At 41.9% G+C, this 21938-nt stretch overlaps 1 protein-coding gene across 3 annotated transcripts in view; it reads left to right on the top strand.

Moving 5' to 3' along the window:
• The first annotated feature begins 289 nt into the window (after nt 1-289).
• TRIM44 (TRIM family member 44) overlaps nt 290-21938 on the top strand; it is a 124445-nt gene continuing 102796 nt past the window's right edge. Inside the window, exon 1 of one of the 3 annotated variants that reach the window (XM_087423129.1) lies at nt 290-1164. In XM_087423129.1, the coding sequence (XP_087279255.1) occupies nt 493-1164 (672 nt within the window). In that variant the 5' untranslated portion in view covers nt 290-492. The remainder of the gene's footprint in view (nt 1165-21938) is intronic. The other 2 variants (XM_087423131.1, XM_087423130.1) reach the window with 2 other exon arrangements.

The raw sequence follows: 21938 nt of genomic DNA, 5'->3' as shown, positions 1-21938 counted from the left end.
CCTGGGAGCGCGCGGGAGACCTCCCCCAGTCCCCCTCTTTCCCGGGACGCCGAGCCCCCGCGGGGAACGCAGAAAAGGGCCATTGCCACTTTAAATGACTCAGGAAGTGAAAGGAGGCCGCCTGCCAGGGAAGGGGAAAGTGGAACCGGGGCGGCGCGGGGGCCTGCGCCGCGAGCTCTCCCGCGCAGCAGCAGGCGCAGCAGGCACAGCCGGCAGCGCGGCGCGGGGGCCGACGGGCGTGCGAGCCGCCGCGCCGGAAGTGCCCGGGCCGCCGCCGGAAGTGCAGCGGGCGCCGAGCGGCCGAGCCGGCGGGAAGGCACTCTGCCGGTGGGAGCGGGTGGCAGCGGCGGCCTGCCGGGAGACACGGCGCGGCCCGCGCGGGCGGCCACTCCGCGGACCGGCCCCGGCTGGGGAAGAGGCTGTGAGAGGCCGCGCGCCGGCCGGGCGGCGAGCTCGGGTGCCCCGACGCCTGGGCCGCGTCCCTGCACCCACATGGCCTCCGGAGGGGGCGCGGCCTGCGAGGAGCTGCCGCACGACGGCACGTGTGACGAGTGCGAGCCCGACGAGGCGCCGGGGGCCGACGAGGTGTGCCGAGAATGCGGCTTCTGCTACTGCCGCCGCCACGCCGAGGCGCACGGGCAGAAGTTCCCCGGGCACCACCTGGCCGAGTACGTCCACGGCGCCGCCCAGGCCTGGACCTCGGGAGCCCGGGGGCAGGAGGAGGGGAAGGAGGACCTGGAGGCCAAGGCGGAGCACGAGAGGGACGTAGAAAGCGAGGTGGGGGGAGACAGCGAGTCAGAGGAAGAGAGTGAGACGGAGGAAGAGAGCGAGACGGAGGAAGAGAGCGAGGATGAGAGCGATGAGGAGAGTGAAGAAGACAGTGAGGAAGAAATGGAGGATGAGCAAGAGAGTGAAGCAGAGGAAGACAACCACGAAGAAGGAGAATCGGAAGCTGAGGGGGAAACTGAGGCAGAAAGCGAATTTGACCCGGAAATAGAGATGGAAGCAGAGAGAGTGGCCCAGAGGAAGTGTCCGGACCATGGGCTGGATCTGAGCACCTATTGCCAGGAAGACAAGCAGCTCATCTGTGTCCTGTGCCCAGTCATTGGGGCTCACCAGGGCCACCAACTCTCCACCCTAGATGAAGCCTTCGAAGAACTAAGAGTAAGTATTGGGCATTCAGAGCATTGGCCTAGAGGTCAGGACAGCTGGATTTCAACTCAGGTGGCCTGGTTGTGGCCACATTCACTTTCACCATGTCCCTAAAAATCTAGTCTCTTCAACTTGGGAGCAGTGCTTATTCATCCTTTTTCGTTGAACTCCTTTGAGAATCAGTTGAAAGTTCTGGACTCTGACCTGAGAAAAATATATGTACACACAAAATCTAGTGCACAGTTTCTGGAAAATTGCAAGCCTCTGGTCTCTGGATCCCAGGGAAGGCACTCCTTGGGAGTTTTGACTCCACTTAAGCCAGTTCCCACAGCATCACCATTGTTGAGACTAGCGCCTTGACTTGGGGCTCTTGATAAGGCATTCTCTTTGTCTGCTTGAAAACACAGGAAACCGTGGTTAGCCAGATGAATCCAAGTAGGTGGTTCATCTGTAGTGAAGACTCCCTCAGGTTGTGGTTTCAATAGTACTTCGTGTGTGTCCTGAGTTCCTTTTAGGTTCTTCATGTTTGATACTTGGTGGAGGATGAGAAGGTGGAGGCAGAATTGATATGGGAGTAGGGTTCCTGTGTCCTCCATCTTTTGCAAGACGGTAGGGCCTGTATGTGTTTTGAACCTTGTTGGTCCCCTAGAACAGTGTTTGGGAGGTAGTAGACATTAATAAATATTTGTTGAATGAATGAATTTGCAAATGATTTGGTTTTTATTTATATTGTAGATGTTTACAATCAATGAGAGAAACTGCTGGAGTTAACCAGAGAGGAAAGTTTGAGTGGGCTGATCAGTTCATTAAGTGGTCAGTTCATTAGTGAATGCTGTCGTCATGATGCCTTTTGTTTCCCTAAGGAACCTTGTAGTTGCTGGCACTGGGATAACAAATACTTATTGAAAATCCCCTGTATTAAGATTTTCACTTTTTCGTTGTAAAATACACAAAGTGTGTAAAAACACACAGTCTAACAAATAATTACAAAGCAAAGACTGATGTAACCTCCACTCAGATTAACAAATAGAATATTAGTAGCAATATTGAACCCCCTGGCCCTTTTCCAGTTATAACTATTTCCTTTCCCCATAGGTAACTATTACCTGACTTTTGTGGTGGTAGTTTCCTTGTCTGTCTTCATACTTTTACCATATATGTATGCATTCCTAAACTTATTTGAACTTGACACAATTGGTGTCATATTATCATGCATTCCTTTGGGTCTTCATTTTTTCAACATTGTGTTTGTGAGATTCATCCAGTGGGTGGCTGCGGTTTGTTCATTATCATTGTATAGAATCCCATTTTATGAATATGCCACAAGTTACCTGTTGTCAGTGATGCACATCTGGTTTCCAGATTCTGGAGTTTCGGGCTATTATAAACAATGTTGGTATAAACATTCTCGTTCCTGTTTCCTGCTGCACATCTACATACATGTAAATGGAATATAAACCCAGGAGTGCAATTGTTGGGTTATAGGCTGTGCATATCTTCAATAGGACTAGATGTTGCCAACTATTTTCCAAAGTGGTTGTACTAATTTGCATTGCCATAAAGAGTGTAGGAGAGTTCCTGTTGCTCTGTATTTTCACCAACACTTGCTATTACAGAATTTTAAGTTTTTGTCAATCTTGTGGTTATGTAATGGTATCTTCTTGTGATTTAAATTTGCATTCTGCTGGTTACTGACAACTTTGAGTATCTTTTGTATTTCTTCTTTTGTGAAGTGCCCATTCAGGTGTTTTGCTCATTTTTCTATTGGGTTGTCTATCTTTTTCTCATTAATTTGTAGGAGTTTTTATATATTTATTTTTGACTTCTTTGTTGTTTTTATGGGTTCCAAATACCTCCTCCTACTCTGTTTTTTTTTTCTTTTTTAAAAATTGTGCCTTGAATAGAAGTTTTTCATTTTAATGTAGTAGAATTTATCAATATTGGGTATTTATTTATTTAGTGTTTTATTTATTTTTTGTTTATTATTTACAATAATAATAAATAATAACAATATTTGTTTATTGTTAGTGCTTTTTGTGTCTTGTTCCACATAGTATTGATTTCTGTGTAGTGAAGGTAGGGACTCAATTTAATTTTTTCTCCGTGCAGATAGCCAGTTGCTATAGCAGCATTTATTGAAAAGCCTGTCTTTTCTGCACTGGTGTGCTGTGACACCTGTTATATATTAAGTGCCCATGTGTGTGTGAATGTGTTTCTTGGCTCTTCTATTCTGTACCATTTGTCTGTTAGTATATCCCTGTGTGAACAACTTGTTTTTCAGTTACCACTTCTTTGTAACATTTCTTAATATCTGGTAGATATTCCACTTTGGTTTGCTGGAAAAGTGTCTCAGCCACTCTTGGCCTTTTACATTTCTTAGAATCATACTATAAAGTTCTATATAAAAAAAAAAAGATGTCTGCAGGACTTTTTTGGTCTTGTATTCAATTTATAAACCAATATATGGAAAATAAATGCCATTAAAACATGAAATCTTCTGATCCATTTTTTTAGGTCTTTTTTATTGCCTCACAATAAAGTTTTATGATTTTTTTCTGAAAGATCTTGTACATCATTCTGAATTTTATTCCTGAAATGTGTTATACTTACAATTTTATAGTATTGTAAAACATATTTTTAATTTTTGTTTTCTAATTGTTTATATATAGGAATATGATTAACTTTTATATATTGATTTTTGTATTAAGAAATCTACTAAATTCTCTTACGTATTCTAATAGTTAATCTGTAGATTCATTCTACATACGTGATCATATTATCTGCAAAGGGGGCAGTTTTTGTTTCTTTCCAATCCTTATACCTGTTATTTGTTTTTTCTTGCCTTACTGCTTTAGAGAGGACCTCCAGTATAATGTTGAATAGAAGGGATACTGGGTATTCTGGCCTTGTTCCTAATTGAGGGATAATTTACATTTCACAAATAAGTGTGATAGTAATTTGTTTTTGTTTTGTTTTTTTTTACAGATATGTTTCATCAGATTAAGAAAGTTCCTTCCTAGTCCTAGTTTGTTAAGAGTTTTTCTTTATATTGAATGAATACTGGATTTTATCAAATGCTTTTCCTGCATCTACTGGGGTGTTCATGTGATTTTACTCTTTTACTGTGTTAATGTGATGAATTACATTAATTGATTTACTTTTTAAATTAAATTTTAAAATCAGTAATATGTTTATATGTCTCAAAAGCCTCTCTTTCACCTAGTTCCCTCAACAGCTATTGGTAACCACTTTTATTAGTTTTTTCTTTGTCCTTCACGTGTGTCTTTCTGCAGATACAGGCATGTGCATATATATGGTCTTCCATCCCTTCATGTCGTTATATTTTACAATTAAAGCAACCTTGCTTTTCTAGTATAAACCCAACTTGGTCACGATGAAGTATCCTTGTCTTTGAATTTGGTTTATTAATTTATGTAGAATTTTTTCATTTATATTTATGGGAGAAATTAGCTTGTAAATTTATTTTCTTGTACTTTCCTCATGAGATTTTGCTATCAAGGTTATCTTGGCTTTATAGTGTGAGTCAGGATGTATTGCTTCTGACGTATCTTCTCTCTTTTAATGCTCTGGAAGTATTTGTATAAGATTGGAATATTTCTTCCTAGAATGATGGATGAACTGACCATGGAAGCCATCTGGAACTGAAAAGAGAAAGAGAGTGTATTTTATTATTTTCTTTCACATAGTATTTTTTTTTTGATTTATTTATTTTTTTTTCCCCCAAAGCCCCAGTAGATAGTTGTATGTCGTAGCTGCACATCCTTCTAGTTGCTGTATGTGGGACGCAGCCTCAGCATGGCCGGAGAAGCGGTGCGTCGGTGCGTGCCCGGGATCCGAACCCAGGCCGCCAGCAGCAGAGCGCGTGCACTCAACCGCTAAGCCACGGGGCCGGCCCCACATAGTATTTTTGACTATGGATTCAATTTCTGTAATCGTTATAGTCTGTCCAGGTTGTCTGTTTTTCCTTAAGTCAATTTTGATAATTTACGTTTTCCCAAAAGTTTGTCCATTTTGTCTAAATTTTCAAATATACTAGTATAGATTTGTGAATCATATCTTATTATCTCTTTTCATACTGTAGTTCTCCTCTTTATTCCTTTAAGAATAGTGAACAAGTTGATTTATAATCTGTCTCTGGTAATTCCAGTATGTGAAGACTTTGTGGATCTCTCTCTGCTGTTGTTTTTGATGGTGTTTTTCATGTTTCTTTATTTTCTTTCGTGCTTTGTTATGTTTGCATAGCTTGTCATTGCCTTTAAAAAATTATTTCTGGGGATTTCTGAAGCCTTGGCGTGAAGCTGTATTCTTTGAAAGAGAATTTGAGTTTGCTTCTGCTAAGGCCTGACAGTACAACTTGTTTAGAACCCCCGTAAACTAAAATAATTTGGATCAAATTTCTTGGATCAAATTTTCAGGAGGTGTCTGCCCAAGTTTACAACCTCTTAAAGATTTTTCTTTCATCCCACCCTGTGCACCACCCCCAACCCCATTTTGTTCAGTTCCAAGGCAGCACTCCCCACAGGAGGGTGGAGAGTGTTTGGAGGGTGAGATATTGGCAAGTTTACTTTAGTTTGTCTTTGCTCTAGAATTTTACCCTTTGGCAGGGGTGGGAGGGTCCCTAGTCTCTATGGAAAGGGACTCCTTTCAATGTCTCATTCTGAGCATGCCATCAAATGCACAGCCCTATTTCTTGCTATCAGCAAATGTGCTCAGATCAAGAGCTACTTCTTGTACTCTGCTTTGCTTATCTTATCATTGGAACAGTGTTACTAACTAACCTACAGATCCTATTCAAATTTCACCAGTTTTTCCTCCAGTGGCTTTTGTACCAGGATCCTATGGCCGCATTACATTTTCTTGTTTTGATGACCCTTGATAGTTTTGAGGAGTGCTAGTGAGGTGTTTTGTGGAATGTCTCTCAGTTTTGATTTGTCTGATGTCCAGTGTCTGGAATTATGGGTTTTAGGGCAGTATAAATTCTCTTTTTATGCTTTACTTCTTTCGCTTAGCGGTATGTCTTGGAAATCACACCATAAATCTGCCTATTTATTTATTTACAGCTGCAAATACTGCATTGTGTGTCATTCATTAAATTCTTAATTTATGATATTGTGTTTTTCAAGTCTAGAATGCCTATTTGGTTATTTTTTAAAAATACATTTCTTTGAATCATTTGGGGTGTGGTTCTTGATTATATGTCATATTTTCATGATTCTTCTCATGTCTCATCATTTTTCATCCAATACTAGACATTGTGTTTAAAAAACTGTAGAAACTAGAGTAATATTTTCTTTTTTCCCCTCAGAAAGGGCATGCTATTTGCTCTGTTAGGCAGCTAGGATGAAGGCTAATCATTTTGATCCAATAAAGATTTGAGGTTGGTCAGAGTTTGGTTGCAGCTTTCATTAGTTTCAGTTCACCTCCAGTTTCAAATGTTTTGAGGGCAATGTACATTTGCTTATTGGCAAGAGAGTAAGTCCCTTGGAATATTGAAAGTGGCTCTACATGATGGTGGTGAGAGAAGAGGATCTTTGTTAAACTGCATTCAGCAAGTATTTACTGAGCATCGGCCAAGGGCAGGGGCTTTCTAAGCACTAGGGATGTGGCAGTGAGCAAAATGGAAAAAAGTCCCTACTTCTACTAGAGATTATGTTGTATTAGAAGGAAATAGAGAAGAACAAATCAGCAAATAAACAGGTAATAAGTGTTATAAATTAAAAATAGGGGCTGGCCCAGTGGCGTAGTGGTTAAGTTTGCGTGCTCCATTTCGGTGGCCCAGGATTCGCCGGTTCAGATCCTGGGCGTGGACTTACACACCTCTTGTCAAGCCATGCTGAGGCAGCATCCCACATAGAGCAACTAGAAGGATGTACAACTATGACATACAACTATCTACTGGGGCTTCAGGGAGAAAAAAGGAGAAAGATTGGCGACAGCTGTTAGTTCAGGGCCAATCCTCCTGCTCCTCAAAACAAACAAACAAAAAGGATTGGCAATGGAAGTTATCTCAGGGCTAATCTTCCTCTCACACACACACACACACAAAGGACATAATGAAACATGAAAAATAAGTAACAAAACTAAAAAGACTATTAAAAACAAAGATAAAACACAACGTGGGATTAGAGAGGGACAAGAAATATTTTAGCTCTGCAACTTGCTTTTTTTTTTTTTTTTTGGTGAGGAAGATTGTCCGTGACCTAACCCCTGTTGCCAATCTTCCTCTTTTTGCTTGAGGAAGATTAGCTCTGAGCTAACGTCTGTGCCCATCTTCCTCTATTTTGTATGTGGGATGCCCCCACAGCATGGCTTGATGAGTAGTGTAGGTCTGCACCTGTGATCCGAACCCGCGAACCCCGGGCTACAGAAGTGGAGCGCTCCAAACTTAACCACTGCACCACTTGGCTGGCCCCTGCCACTTGCTTTTTGACCTCAGGCAAGTTATATAACAGTTTGGCTTTGTTTCCATTTCAATAAAATGGGTATAAAGTTAAGAAATAAAATAAAATAGGGTTTTTGTGAGAATAAAATGACTTAGTTTATGAAAAGACACTTTAACAATGCTTAACACATTGTTAGTGCTCAATAAATGTGCAAAAAGGGGAGGATTGGCAGATGTTAGCTCAGGGCTGATCTTCTTCACGAAAAGATAAATAAATAAATAAAATGGCAAAGGGAGAAGTGATTGGCAGGGTTCAGCAAGTACTTAGGAGTATCTGTGGAGTTCTTAACATGGCTTTGTTGTGGACAGATCCAAAAGTTTTGAAGCCACACCCCTTGCCCTTGAGTGTGCCTTTAAGGTGGTATTTGGGGAGAAGAATGGTTAAGTGACATGGGGAACAACTGCAGAGGGGAGCTGGTGAGGGCCCACTAGTAGCAGGGTGGTTGGAAGGATATAGGCATATGCTCAGAACAGCTGTGATCTGGAGGGGCTGGAGGTGGAAGTATGCCACTGCTGTATCCCATACTGGTCAGTGGCTCTGGCCCTTTAGTTAGCTCATAAGAGGAAGCTTTGCTAGGGAAGCAGAAGGGTGAAGGTCTGCTGTAAGGTACCTATTTGTATTTTTTATTGTTCTTGTCTGAAAGGATTTGCAGCACCTTCTAATAAAACTATGAAGCACTGGCTACACGATGCTTCAATCAGTGTCTTGTTTATTTGTATAGAAAAAGACAAAAGCTAAGAGTAATGTAAAGGTAATGGCTTGGCGTCATTTGGAGCTGCCCCAAATGGTTCTATGGAAAGTTTTTTGAGGCCTGCAATTCTGGGATTCCCCATCTCAGTCTACCCTTCAAAATGTACCTCCTTAACCTGTAGTAAGTCTTGGAAGTAAGCAGTGAAGAAGACACACCAAGCCCTAGCTTTCATGGAGTTGACCCTCCAGCTGGGGAGAGAGAGAAGCAGAGTAATTTTGGATGGTGGTATGTGCTGTGAAAATACTCAGGCATAGTAATGAAAGAGTGAGTGGTGTAGCAGGAGAGGGTTACTTTTTAATAAGGTAGATGTGGAAGGCATCTCTGAGCATATGACATTTGGGCAGAGACCTGAGTTATGAGATCTTGTAAAGATCTTGGGAGACGCTCTTATTGTGTTACCATTCAGTGCTGCTTGTGCAGAGTCCGCTGATTCATAGCAGAGACGATTGGTTTGGTTCATACAACTCTTCATAAAGGGATTAGTTGGCTCTCGAAGTGAGAGGAATAACATAGTTCTAGCAGTCATAATGTACTACTAGCACAGGTGAATATACTACTGTATGGAGGGAATTTGAGCTTATGGGAGTCCTTTTTACAATAGTTCAGTTTTTCAGGGGATTCAGCATTCGTGGTGATGGCCCTTCATTAAAGAGAGCCTAGAGGGCTTCTGCAAGGTTAAGTGGAGGGGAAAGCCATCTAATTGTGTTCTATTAAGAGCTTGGACTCTTCACACAATGTTCATTATTAAAATTATACCTTATAATGTAAGAATTAAGAAAAAGTCTGGGAAAGAGTGGTTAGGGCAGAAAGAATGATAAATGCAAAGGCTGTAAGGTAGAGGTGAACTTGGAGTATTGGAGGGACAGCGAAAAGGTCATTCTGGAGTAGTGGAGAGAAAGGAGTAGGAGGTGAGGTCAGCAAGCTAAGTATGTTTCTCACCTTGGTGCCACATTTCTGAATCACCTGTGGAGAAGGATTCTTTAGAAAGTACCTGTGATTGGCCACACCTCAGCCAATTAAATCAAAGTCTCTGGGGATGTTCAGGTATTTTGTAGACTGTCCTTCTGTTGGGATTTGTCTTGGGTTGGTCTTATGATTAGACTGCAGTTATTGCTTATGGGAGGAAGACCACAGTTAAGGGTACATACTATCAAGATGACATTACTGTTGATGTCTGGGAGATGGAACAGAAAGGTCTCTGTTTTCTGTTTCTTTTTTTTTTTTTGTGAGGAAGATCAGCCCTGAGCTAACATCCATGCTAATCCTCCTCTTTTTGCTGAGGATGACCGGCTCTGAGCTAACATCTATTGTCAATCCTCCTCTTTTTGTTTCCCCAAAGCCCCAGTAGATAGTTGTATGTCATAGTTGCACATCTTTCGAGTTGCTGTATGTGGGATGCGGCCTCAGCATGGCCAGAGAAGCGGTGCGTCGGTGCGCGCCCGGGATTCGAACCTGGGCCGCCAGCAGCGGAGCGCGCTCACTTAACCGCTAAGCCACGGGGCCGGCCCATCTGTTTTCTGTTTCCACTTTCTATCTCTGACCCTCTTTTCTGTGGTGTCCCATGAGCAAGGATCATATAATATCTCATGCACAAGCCTGGAAAATGTCTCCTTGTCCTTCCTTTACTCACTAGTCAACTTTTGAGTGCAGCCTGATTCTTGAAAAATGATTAATAATATTAATAGCTAACACTTATACAATACTATATTCCAGGCACTGTTCTAAGTGCTTTATACATATTATCTCATTTGATCCTCATAACAACCCTAGAGGTACATTTTATTATTATTTCTGTTTTACAAAGGAAGGAAATGGAGGCATAGAGAGATCAAATAACTTGCCCAGCATCATATGCTTGGACAGTGGCAGAGCTTAGCCAGGGGTCTTAACAGCTGACTCTTGAGAGTAAGGTCCAAGCTTTCCCTGCTCTCCCTCCCAAGAATCGAGTGCCCTCTTTTTCTCTTCCCTTTCCTCTCAGTCAAAATAGAATGAGTTAACGGGTATTTTATACTATTAGACAATTGCTTTTCAGTGTAAGGTTGCTGATGCAGTAGGCTTATTATTCTTAAGCCCCTCTGGGGGTAAAGGACTGTGTTCCTGTAGCACCAGCGTTTCTTGACCACAGCCCACGACATGGAAGTTGCCCTGCCCTGCCCATTGATATACCCACGTTTTCTCTTCCTTTGCGTCTGACCCAAGACTGAGAAGCCAGAGATCAGTCTGTGTCATTGCTCAGGATGTCTTTTGCTTGAAGTTACAGTTCAGACTGGGATGGCCAGCTCAGTTTCATGCAGCTGTTCCTGTTGGTTGTTTTAACATCCAGAGCCAGGGGCGAAACGTGTTATGTGGCAAGAAGGAGCGCAGATGCTCGTGGACCTCTCAGAAGAGGAGACAGAGTAGAGATAAAGAGTGAGTGGAACAAAAACTTGTGTCCTGATACATGGGATCGCGATGAGAATGGGGTGAGAAACACAGAATTCTGGCCCTGAGAGACTTAAATCCTTTGTACGCATGTTTTCTTTTTGCTTTTGGGGGGCATGTGTGTATCACTATGATAGAGATCAAGCCAACATAGCATCAGGGGGGAAAAAATCAATATTGATGCCCTTTTCAGATGTCAAAAAATGAATCAATGGGGCCGGCCCCGTGGCTTAGTGGTTAAGTGCACATGCTCTGCTACTGGCGGCCCGGGTTCGGAGCCCAGGCGCGCACCGACGCACCGCTTCTCTGGCCATGCTGAGGCCACGTCCCACATACAGCAACTAGAAGGATGTACAACTATGACATACAACAATCTACTGGGCCTTTGGGGGGGAAAAAGAAAAAGGAGGAGGATTGGCAATAGATGTTAGCTCAGAGCCGGTCTTCCTCAGCAAAAAGAGGAGGATTAGCACGGATGATAGCTCAGGGCTGATCTTCCTCACAAAAAAAAAAAAAAAAAGAAAGAAAGAAACAAACAAAATCTTCCAAGTATACTAAAGGCTCAATCCATAATTTATGGCAAATAACCGTGTGGGCAGTAACTCTGATGTACCTTATAATGTGCTAGATTATTCTTGCTAAACATTCAGTTATATATAAAACTCACTTCAGATGGGTTTAGCTAGTTTTTGATCAGGTAGCAGAGTAATCTGTTTTTAACTTCAATAGAATATTAGAGAAAACATTCATTATAATATGTCCAAACTATAGCATATAGTTAGTTTTATTGTCAAAGACTGATTTTTTTAAGTTAATTTTATTTATCTGAATAATTTTTGAGCACTTATGGTGAGCTGTGTGATGGATATTGAGAAGAATAAAGAAAGATTCCTGACATCAGGAAGCTTATAATCTAATAGGAAACAGCCTTTTCACTTGGTTATTTTTGTGTAAATATTAGAGGAGAGGTACAAACAGTATGCTATGGGGTTCAGAGAAAAGAGAAATTAATTTCTGCTGGAGGCATGAAATCAGGGAAGATTTCTTGGAGGAAGTAGTATTCAAGGTAGGCCTTCAAAGATGGATAGGATTTTGCTCGGTAGATACCGACTAGGCTATTAGGTAGCCCTCCTCTGTGTTCCCATAGCAACAGCCTGTGGATAGTTATTGTAGCACTAAATACGGTATACTGTATCAATGTTATTTCTTTCCGTGTGTGTGTGTGTGTGTGTGTGTCCGTCCGTCCGTGTCCCCTGGGTGGGTTATACACTCTTCTAGGGCTAGCATTGTATGTTACTCATCTTTGTGTTCCCAGCACCTACCACAGTGCCTGTCGGATAGTAGATGTACATGAAATATTGGGAAATGTATGATGTGAAGTATTATAATCTCACCTAGTCCCGCAGCATCAATGAAGAACTGAAAAAGACAGTATTGCTTAGTTTATCAGTGTTTACATTAAGTTCAACTGCATCTAAAATAATGAAGTAATTTGGAAAAATCTAAAATAACAGCAACTCAAACAACATAGATGTTTATTTCTCTCTTGTGTAAAAGAAGTCTGGATGTAGGCCGTCTAAGGCTGGTGTGGAGGAACCATAAAGTTATCAGGAATCTAGACTCTTTCCAGCTCCACTGTGCCGTCCTTAGGGTGTAGTTGTTGTCATGGCCCAAGATGACTGCTGGAGGTCCAGCCAGCACATCCAAGTTCCAGGATAGCAGGCATAGGAAAGTGAAGAAGGGCACACCTCTCTATTTTAAGAGAACCCTCCAGAAGTTGCACACGTTGTTACTGATGTTTCATTGGCCGGAATTCAGTCCCGTGGCCTTATCTAGTTGTAAGGAAGGCTGGGAAGCAGTCTTTTCTCCAGGCCACAGTGTGTCCGGCTAAAAGCTGGGGTCTGTTACTAAGGAAAAGTGGCAGAATGAATATGAAGGACCAAGTAGTCTTGTCTTAGTTGGCTTTGCAATCTATGGGTTTGAGTCCTGTCTCTGCTACTTATTAGCTGTGACCTGTTGGATAATTCACTCAGCCTCTCTGAGTCTTGGTTTCCTCATCTGTAACGTGGGCATGATAATTGTTTCTCCTCATTGGGTTTTAGTGAGGCAAACAAGACCATGCGTGTGAGGAGCTGAGCACAGTGCCTGGAACATAATAAGCCCTCAGCAATTGGTGGCTCTTACTCTTGTTACTGTTAGAGAGCCATCTAAGGTTCTATCCTGAGTTCAAGTCCAGACCGCTTAGTCTGGCGGCAGTAGAAGTTCTGGACACCAAGTTTCTTTGGGTGAAAACTGTACAGCCCCCTCTCCTTCTGCTCCTTCTGCCTGCTCTATTCTGGTGGGTAGATAGGCTGGTGAGAAACTTGTCTTCAGAGAAGAGGCTCCTGCTGGTGCCTTATGCACTAGCTAACCAAAACACAGCTGGTAGGTCTAATTTTAGGTTCACAAGTCTTGCTGGTTGTCCTCTTTAAATTCTGTTTTACATTCTGAACTGTGGGAAATTTTTACAGAAGTGGAGGGGAGACAGGGGCAGAACACCCTTTACTTTCTGGTTAGAAAATAGCCTCCATTTTCTCTCCAGGAAGCAGTCATTGAGGGGGGCAGTGTTACAGGCACCCTTACTGTCCTCCTGTCTGTACTTGGGTCTCTGTGAACCCTGGCAGAGTATAACCTGTGTTGAGAGGCACATTCTGACTTCATGTGTATGGAGAATGAAACCTTTAGCTGCGGTTGTAAAACCAGTAGAGTTTAGAAACTCTTGTCTGCTGTTGAATTTTGAGGCTCTTTCCAGAGATGAGAGTAGTAAGAGTTACTGAGTGCTTTTGGGGCAGATGCTTTTCTTTCATTATTTCAGTTGATCTCTAATACAACTCCCACAAATAAGCTATATTATTATGTTTCTCATTTTACAGATAAGGAAACTGATGCTTAAAGAGTTTGAGTTCTGTGGGAGGTCCCCAAGCTAATAAGTGGAAAGACTAGGATTTGAATCCAGGTCTGACTCCAAAGTACATGCTCTTTCCACCATCCCATTTTTCTTCTATTCTCAATTATTCCCACCTACATTTAACCTTTCTAAGCTGTACTGACACATTCTCCTGATATTTTCCACCTGTATGAAGATGTTTAATAGATAAATACTTCTGAATATTCTAAAACTTTTCTTTCCTTTCTCTCTGAAATTTTCTTCCTAGATATTTTACAGAGTATTTTGATTAGTAACTGATTGTCTTGCTAATTTTTTTCTATTCATCACTTCTCTAGCTCAGTACCAGATACTTAGTAGTCAGTCTCTCAGTATATTGTTAATAATAATGGTAACAACAATGATAACTAAAATTTGTTGAGAACTTAGTATGTGCCAGATTCTATACTATAAACTTCTTACATATTATCTCATGTAATTTTTACCACAGTTCTTTGAGGTAGAGTATTTATTAAGATATTTTTATATATTGTTTGAAGTTAGTGGCATGATGTTTTTTTTCCTTTGTTCTATTCAATCAATCAAGAGGAGTATTTTGGGCAGTAGGGAATTTAACAATGAACACTCCTAATTCCCTGGTCTCATGGAGCTTATATTGTATGAGCAAAACAGACGTAAGCAAGTTAAACAGTAAATAATATTTCAAATAATGATAGGTACTACAAATAACAAACTAGAAGAAGGAGAAAGAGAGTGAGTGGGATGGGGGACGAGAGGGAGGCTGTTTAAGGATCTGAGAAGAACCTTTTTGAGGTAGTGACCTGGGCATAGTTAGAGCCAGTGACGGAAAGATCTGGGAGCAGAGGGGTCCAACTGGAGGCAATAGCAAGTGCGAGGCTCCAAGGTAGAACAGACTTACTGAGGGATAAAAGGGGCAGCAGGCGTACAGCGAGTAAGAGTGGGGCTGGGGGAGTGGTAGATGAGGTCAGACTACCAAGTAGGCTGTGGTAAGGATTGTAGATTTCATTCTGAGTAGCCGCGGACTGTTTAAGCACGGGAATGAGTGCTCTGATTTATGTTCTTCAGCATTCACTCTGGTTGCCGTGTGGAGAATGGAGTGTAGGGTAGCAAGAGTGGGAGCAGCGCTGCTGCTGGGACTTGGAGTCGTGAGATGGTGAAGAGCAGCTGAGTGTGCATATACATGAGTTAGGTCTAACATGACTTGGCCATGGGTTTTCTCAGACCCAAAAATGATTTTGGATCTGAGCAACTATATAAAGGTGGTTGCCTAACACAGGAGTGGTTTTGGAGTTGGAAAATCAAGTAATGTGAAGAAGATAAAGACTTTTTGTATGTGGCATGGTGATACTAAAATTTAGTTTCATTTCCTTTTTTGGGGGGGGATGGGGTGAGGGAGATTGGCCCTGAGCTAACATCTGTTGCCAATCTCCCTCTTTTGCTTGAGGAAGATTGTCACTGAGCTAACATCTATGCCCGTCTTCCTCCACTTTTTATATGTGGGATGTCACCACAGCATGGCTTGACAAGCTGTGTGTAGGTCTGTGCCCAGGATCCAAACCCACGAACCTTGGGCCACTGAAGTGGATGGAGCATGTGAACTTAACCGCTTCGTCACTGGGTGGGCCCCAGTTTCATTTCCTTTTGACAAGGCTTTGCTTTCTGATTTGATTCCTTAGGAGGACTTCTTATATATTCTATCTTTCAATCCTTTTCCACTGTTTCTTTCAAACAAAACCTTTTTGTAAAAATGACAGAAAGTTGGATTGATTTTTTTTTATTTTTTTCTGAAGAAGACTAGCCCTGAGCTAACATCCCATGCCAATTGTCCTCTTTTTTTGCTGAGGAAGATTGGCCCTGGACTAACATCTGTGCCCATCTTTCTCTACTTTACATGGTACGCCACCACGGCATGGCTTGACAAGCGGTGCATCAGTGCATGCCCGGGATCCGAACCTGCGAACCCCGGGCCGCCGAAGTGGAGCATGCGCACTTAACCCCTGCACCACCGGGCTGGCCCCAATTTTTTTTCTTTTTTTTTTTAAAGCATGGTACCAACACAAGGCCAGTGGGATAGGAAAAAACAAAACGGGCAGCCAATATTCTTTCTGAACTCAGCATCTTCTGACACTTTGTAATATAGAATTCAGTATTTAAGAGCCAGTTTAGGATATTTAAGTGATCTACATTTACATTTCTACTGACAGGTGACTTTTTCTTTCTATGCCCAGCTGGTTATTGGCATTAGACTAAACTGACTCCCATAAGAGTACAGAGACTGGTTGTCAAGAAGTACTTCGTGTTCTAATGCCACTTTTGCCTACCATATTCCACCTTCATTTCTGCCTCTTGCCCATTTTCTTTTTTTTTTGTGAGGAAGATTAGCCCTGTGCTAACATCTGTTGCCAATCCTCCTCTTTTTGCTGAGGAAGATTGGCCCTGGCTAACATCTGTGCCCATCTTCCTCTACCTTATATGGGACGCTGCCACAGCATGGCTTGATAAGCGGTGTGTCAGTGAGCACCCAGGATCCGAACCTGCGAACCCCAGGCCGCTGAAGTGTAGTGTGCGAACTTAACCACTATGCTGCTGGGCCAGACCCCTCTTGCCCATTTGCGAAGGATGTTTACATTAGAATGAGCTGTATTATTTCTGTGCTTTGGGGTGAGTGGATGGACATGTGTTTATGAGGTTTTTCTGAACCCCTTTGAAGAAAGACATCCCAACTTTTTTGGAGTTCAAATAGAAGGACCCTTAGAGGTAGAAAAATTTCATAGAGAGTTGCTTCTAGGGTAGTAACTACGAATATTTCAGGGACCAGAAAGGTAACGTAAATGAGAGAAGCAAGCCGGGGTACCTGGCAGACTGGAGAGAGCTTGCCTTGCCTGGAGCCGGGGCTGCTCGTCAGCTTCAGCCAGTTGCTGCTGTGTGGGAATGGGAGCCCAGTGCAGTTATACCTTTCAGATTTTCAAAAGAAGCTGGAAATCTTTATTGTTAGGTCATATCTCCTGATTTTTAAATGCTGGCAGCTAATTTAAAATTCCCGGTATGCTGTGTAGGACAACACTCTAAAAGCAAAAAATAAATTTAAAAACAAATTTCTGTAGGCTGCAAATTTGTACTTTCTGATTTGGTCCATTTTCCTCATTTACAGATTGAGAAACAGAAACCCAGAGATGTAAAATGATTTTTCCAAGCTCACACAGCAGTTAGTGGCAGAACTAGGAATAGAACCTGCATCTTCTTTCTCTTTGTGTGTGCAGTGCTCTTTACTTTTGGGGGATTCTAAGGAAAGCTAATTCTCTTTCCCTAGAAAAGTGCATTTACATTCCAAATTTTACTTACAGTTTTGGGGGTTTCAAACTCCCTGAAATCCATATGTGAACACCAGGTAAAGAACCCTCTCTCGTACCTGCTGGTTCATATGTTTGCAGTGCTCGGGGAACAGTGCCCCAGTATTTACACTTACACAAACTCATGGAGGGAGGCCCTCAAAACAGAAGCCCTGGGTCTGTCCTCCTTGCCTCCCCCGCTTCCTTTTTGTGTGCTAAATCTCAATTAGACAAGAGGAATACGTTTAGGTAAGTCTAAGACTCTCCCTACTACCATCCCTGAGACCAGTCCCTCCAATCATTGCTTTTCTAGTCTTTTATATACATATATATAACCCATAGAAAATAATAGTTTTGTGTTTTTTTTAAAAAAATAAATGATACTTATAGTATGCAAGGTTTTTTTTTTTTTTAAATTCAACGTATGTCTTGCCTTGTATTCAGGTACATACAGATCTACTTCATTCTTTTTATTTGCTATATCATATTCCATAGTTTGTTCATTCCATAGTTTATTTAGCCACTCACTATTGATGGATTCTTAGGATGTTTGCAGTTTTCCACTATTACAAACAGTGCTGCAATAAATATTTTTGTGTATGCCTCCTTGACCAAAGGAGGAAAAAGAGAGAAATGGACTTGTTAGGCATGTGATTTCAAAGTAGCTTTGTCATTTTATATCAGCAATATATGAAAGTTCCCAGTTTCCTCAAAGCCCCTCATTACTTGATATTATCAGATCAAAACTTTTTCTTCAATTTTTTTTTTTGTAAGGAGATCAGCCCTGTGCTAACATCTGCCAATCCTTCTCTTTCTTTTCTTTTTTTTTTTTTTGTTGCTGAGGAAGACTGGCCCTGGGCTAACATCCGTGCCCATCTTCCTCCACTTTATATGGGACGCCACCACAGCATGGCTTGCCAAGCAGTGCGTCACTGCGCACCTGGGATCCGAACTGGCGAACCCCGGGCCACCGCAGCGTAGCGCACGCAACTAACCGCTTGCGCCACTGGGCCGGCCCCATTTTTTTCAATTTGATGGATAAGAAATGATAATTACAAGTAATTTTGAGCATCTTTTACATCTTTTAATATGTTTATTAGTCATTTCACATTTCTGTTATGTTCATATCCTTTGTTGGGATTTATTTGGGGCTTATTTGGTTTTTTTTTTTTACTTATTTATAGGAATCCCTTATGTGTTTTTTCAAGTGTTCTTGATACCAACCTCTTCCATTGTATACGTTATAAATCTCTTTCATTTGGATCTTTCTGATCGTGGTTTTGCTACCGAGTGGCTCTGTGATTTGGGGGACATCTTTTGACTTCCACAGAACCACTTTTCTTCATTGTAAACTGAGAATATACTACCTCTTAGTTATTATGTTCTTGGGAAATGCCAGTGAAAGAATGTATGAGCTCTGTGATTTTCAGGTTCCTCATTTGATTCCCACCAGTCATTTTCTCAGCTGTAAAGTGAGAATACACTACCTTTTAGGTTTATTGTGTAATGCCAATGAAAAAGCATATGAAAGTGCTTTGGAGAGTAAAGGATACCTTCAAGTGTAAGGCATTATTACTCATCCCTAGGAGCTGGCTTTTGTGAAGTATCTCACATCTCCACAGATTGATCAAACTTTGAGGAGTGGGTGTTACAACATAGCACTTGTCTCTTTTTATTCTACACTCTCTTGGGGGAGGAAAGAAGTGCATAAACAAGATATGCTCACATTGAACTTCTGTGTCTTTGGAATGCATTGGGTGGGATGGAGGTGGAGAAAAGCAAAGTCAGGAGACTGTCACTTCTTTGCCACTCTGAGTGCTTGCCCCAAGGACTGACGTAGAATCTGCCCATATATGGAACCAAATGTCTGCAAGGTTAGAATTAGCCTGCCTTTTGTTACTATCCTGGTCCACTTCTCAATTAGAAGGCAGGTTTCAGAAGCAGCTGTTCTATTCTACCACAGTAGGAAAGTGTGAGAGTACAATTTCCTGTTCTGTTCCCTCTTGACTGATGACTGCATTCTGCCAACAAATTAATTAAAACATGATACCACCTTATGGTTTGGAAACACTCATACTCAAATACCACCTTAGATCTAGACAACCCTGTGCCCCTGCCCTATGCACCATGCTTTAGGGGACCCTTCCTTTGGCCATGCCCATCCCCTTCTAGAACACTCTCCAAGTATGCAGGACCCAAGAATTACCTGATGAAATGTCCTGAACTTGCTTCCAGGGCCTGCAGAGCCTCTTTCTGAGTCTGTCCTCCCAAACATGGATCAAGCCATTAGACTTCACCTCTGATATGTGCATTCCTAGGTCCCAGGTGTGGCCAAGGGGTGACTGCTCGAGAGGGATGTTCCCAGAGCTTGGGTGCACTAACTTGAACCCCTGTCTACAGGCCCCTTGAGGGGTAGGAAGGAACTGGGGGGTGTGGGAAAGGAAAGGAGGTGGATTTGGGGCCAGGGTCCTCCATGTTAGCTCAGGGCCAATCTTCCTCAGCCAAAATAAAGCCATTGAAAAAGGTTTTCTTCACCACCCAGTTAGAGGGTGGCTCAATATAGACCCCAGTTAATCTTCAGAATAATTCTCACAGAGATTGGGGTGGAGAGGTAGAATGGGTGCCTTTCCTGAAGGGAGAGTCTCTGCCTCTCCTTTGTCTCTGCCCTGGGTAGGCAGTGCTGCTGATGCTTTGTGAAAAGGAGGAAGGATTCTGCTGACACGCTGTATTTTTATGAAAGAAGGCTTAAGGGTTCCCTTATCTCTCTACACAAGGCGCATCTGCCTGCAGACAGGCTCTCTGCTTCTTAGGGATTCCTTTGTTGTCCTGTTTCTTTTCTGAATGTTTTAAGGCACAGTTTGGTGCATTCCTTTCTGTTCTCTAGAGCCAGGGGGAAAGTCATGATATATCAGGGCTCTTGCTGAAGAGCTTAAAATGGGCGCTGGCAGCTGGGATGTGGGGGGAGAGAGCTTTCCAGGGACAAGTGACCTGCTTGTTCAGCCAATGAGAAGCGGGTTAGAGGGATGATATCACCAGAGAGACTTTATTGTCTGATCATCTCATAAAAGCGGGATTGTGTCTGGCAACTTAACCCTTTTTTGAGTTCAGGTCTCACGTGCTTCCTGATACGTGACCTCCAGATTCCTTTTCCCAACTGTCTGCTGTGAGACTATAAGATTAAAGATTTAAATTGGTGAAGAAATTTGGAGAGTTGTAAACCATCATTTTAGAAATACAAATTATTAAAATTTAGGACCACAGCTAGAATGGGAATGTCAACTAAGCTGTGTTTGGAGAGCACATCTAAAGTGGATGTCGGTCATGTTACATCAGACTTTTGCTGTATAGACTTGGGAGAGAAAGGAAGTTAGAGGGAAAAAAGATTTAGCCTTTAGTCTATTTTAATCTGTATGATGGGGTCTTACTAAGTATTTCCTGTTTTGGAAGACTTAGAATTAGTTCGGCAAATTTAGAAAATATCACTGATTCTGAGGCCAGTGTTAAGTAACAGTTATTTGTAGTGTTTGTTTATATTGTACTTCTTTTTTTTTTTTAAATTTTTTGTTTATTGCAGTAACATTGGTTTATAACATTGTAAAAATTTCAGGTGTACATCATTGTACTTCTATTTCTGCATAGATTACATCATGTTCACCACCAAAATACTAATTACAACCCATCACCACACACATGTACCCAATTATCCCTTTCACCCTCCTCCCTCCCCCCTTCCCCTCTGGTAACCACCAATCCAATCTCTGTCCCTATGTGTTTGTTTATTGTTGTTATTATCTACTACTTAATGAAGGAAATCATACGGTATTTGACCTTCTCCCTCTGACTTATTTCACTTTGCATCATGCCCTCAATGTCCATCCATGTTGTCACAAATGGCTGGATGTCATCGTTCTTAGTGCTGAGTAGTATTCCATTGTGTATATATACCACAGCTTTTTATCCATTCGTCCCTTGATGGGCACTTAGGTTGCTTCCAAGTCTTGGCTATCGTGAATAAGGCTGCAATGAACACAGGGGTGCATGTACCTTTGCAAATTGGTGTTTTCAAGTTCTTTGGATAAATACCCAACAGTGGAATAGCTGGATCATATGGTAGTTCTATCGTTGATTTTGAGGAATCTCCATACTGTTTTCCATAGTGGCTGCACCAGTTTGCACTCCCACCAGCAGTGTATGAGAGTTCCCTTCTCTCCACATCCTCTCCAACACATGTTGTTTCCTGTCTTGTTAATTATAGCCATTCTGACGGGCGTGAGGTGATATCTCATTGTAGTTTTGATTTGCATTTCCCTGATAGTTAGTGATTTTGAACATCTTTTCATGTGTCTGTTGGCCATCTGTATATCTTCTTTGGAGAAATGTCTGTTCAGGTCTTTTGCCCATTTTTTAATTGGGTTGGTAGTTTTTTTGTTGTTGAGATGCATGAGTTCTTTATATATTTTGGAGATTAAGCCCTTATCAGATGTATGGTTTGCAAATATATTCTCCCAATTGTTAGGTTGTCTTTTCGTTTTGTTGATGGTTTCCTTTGCTGTGCAGAAGCTTTTTAGTTTGATGTAGTCCCATTTGTTTATTTTTTCTATTGTTTCTCTTGCCCGGTCAGATGTTATATTGTACTTCTTTATTGTCCCTTGCCCCATAAAAATGACAGTCATTTTACTCCTTCATGCTTCTTTTTTGTCACTGGTAAAATGAGGGTGATAATGCTACCTTGTCCCACAGAGGAATTGCGATAAGAAACTAAACTAATTCATGTGATTTTAGATTGTGCTCCCCACATGTATTATTATTAGGGCATTCATGTCTTAAGATTGCATGTTCATTTGTTCAGCAGACTTTTTCAAACGCCTTCTTGA

The sequence above is a fragment of the Ceratotherium simum genome, chromosome 34 (assembly GCF_057802395.1).
Source record: "Ceratotherium simum simum isolate JZ-2026a chromosome 34, ASM5780239v1, whole genome shotgun sequence".
NCBI classification, from domain to species: Eukaryota; Metazoa; Chordata; class Mammalia; order Perissodactyla; family Rhinocerotidae; genus Ceratotherium; species Ceratotherium simum.
The sequence above is the reverse complement of the archived record's forward strand: the minus strand, read 5'-3'. Positions and strand labels throughout refer to the sequence as shown.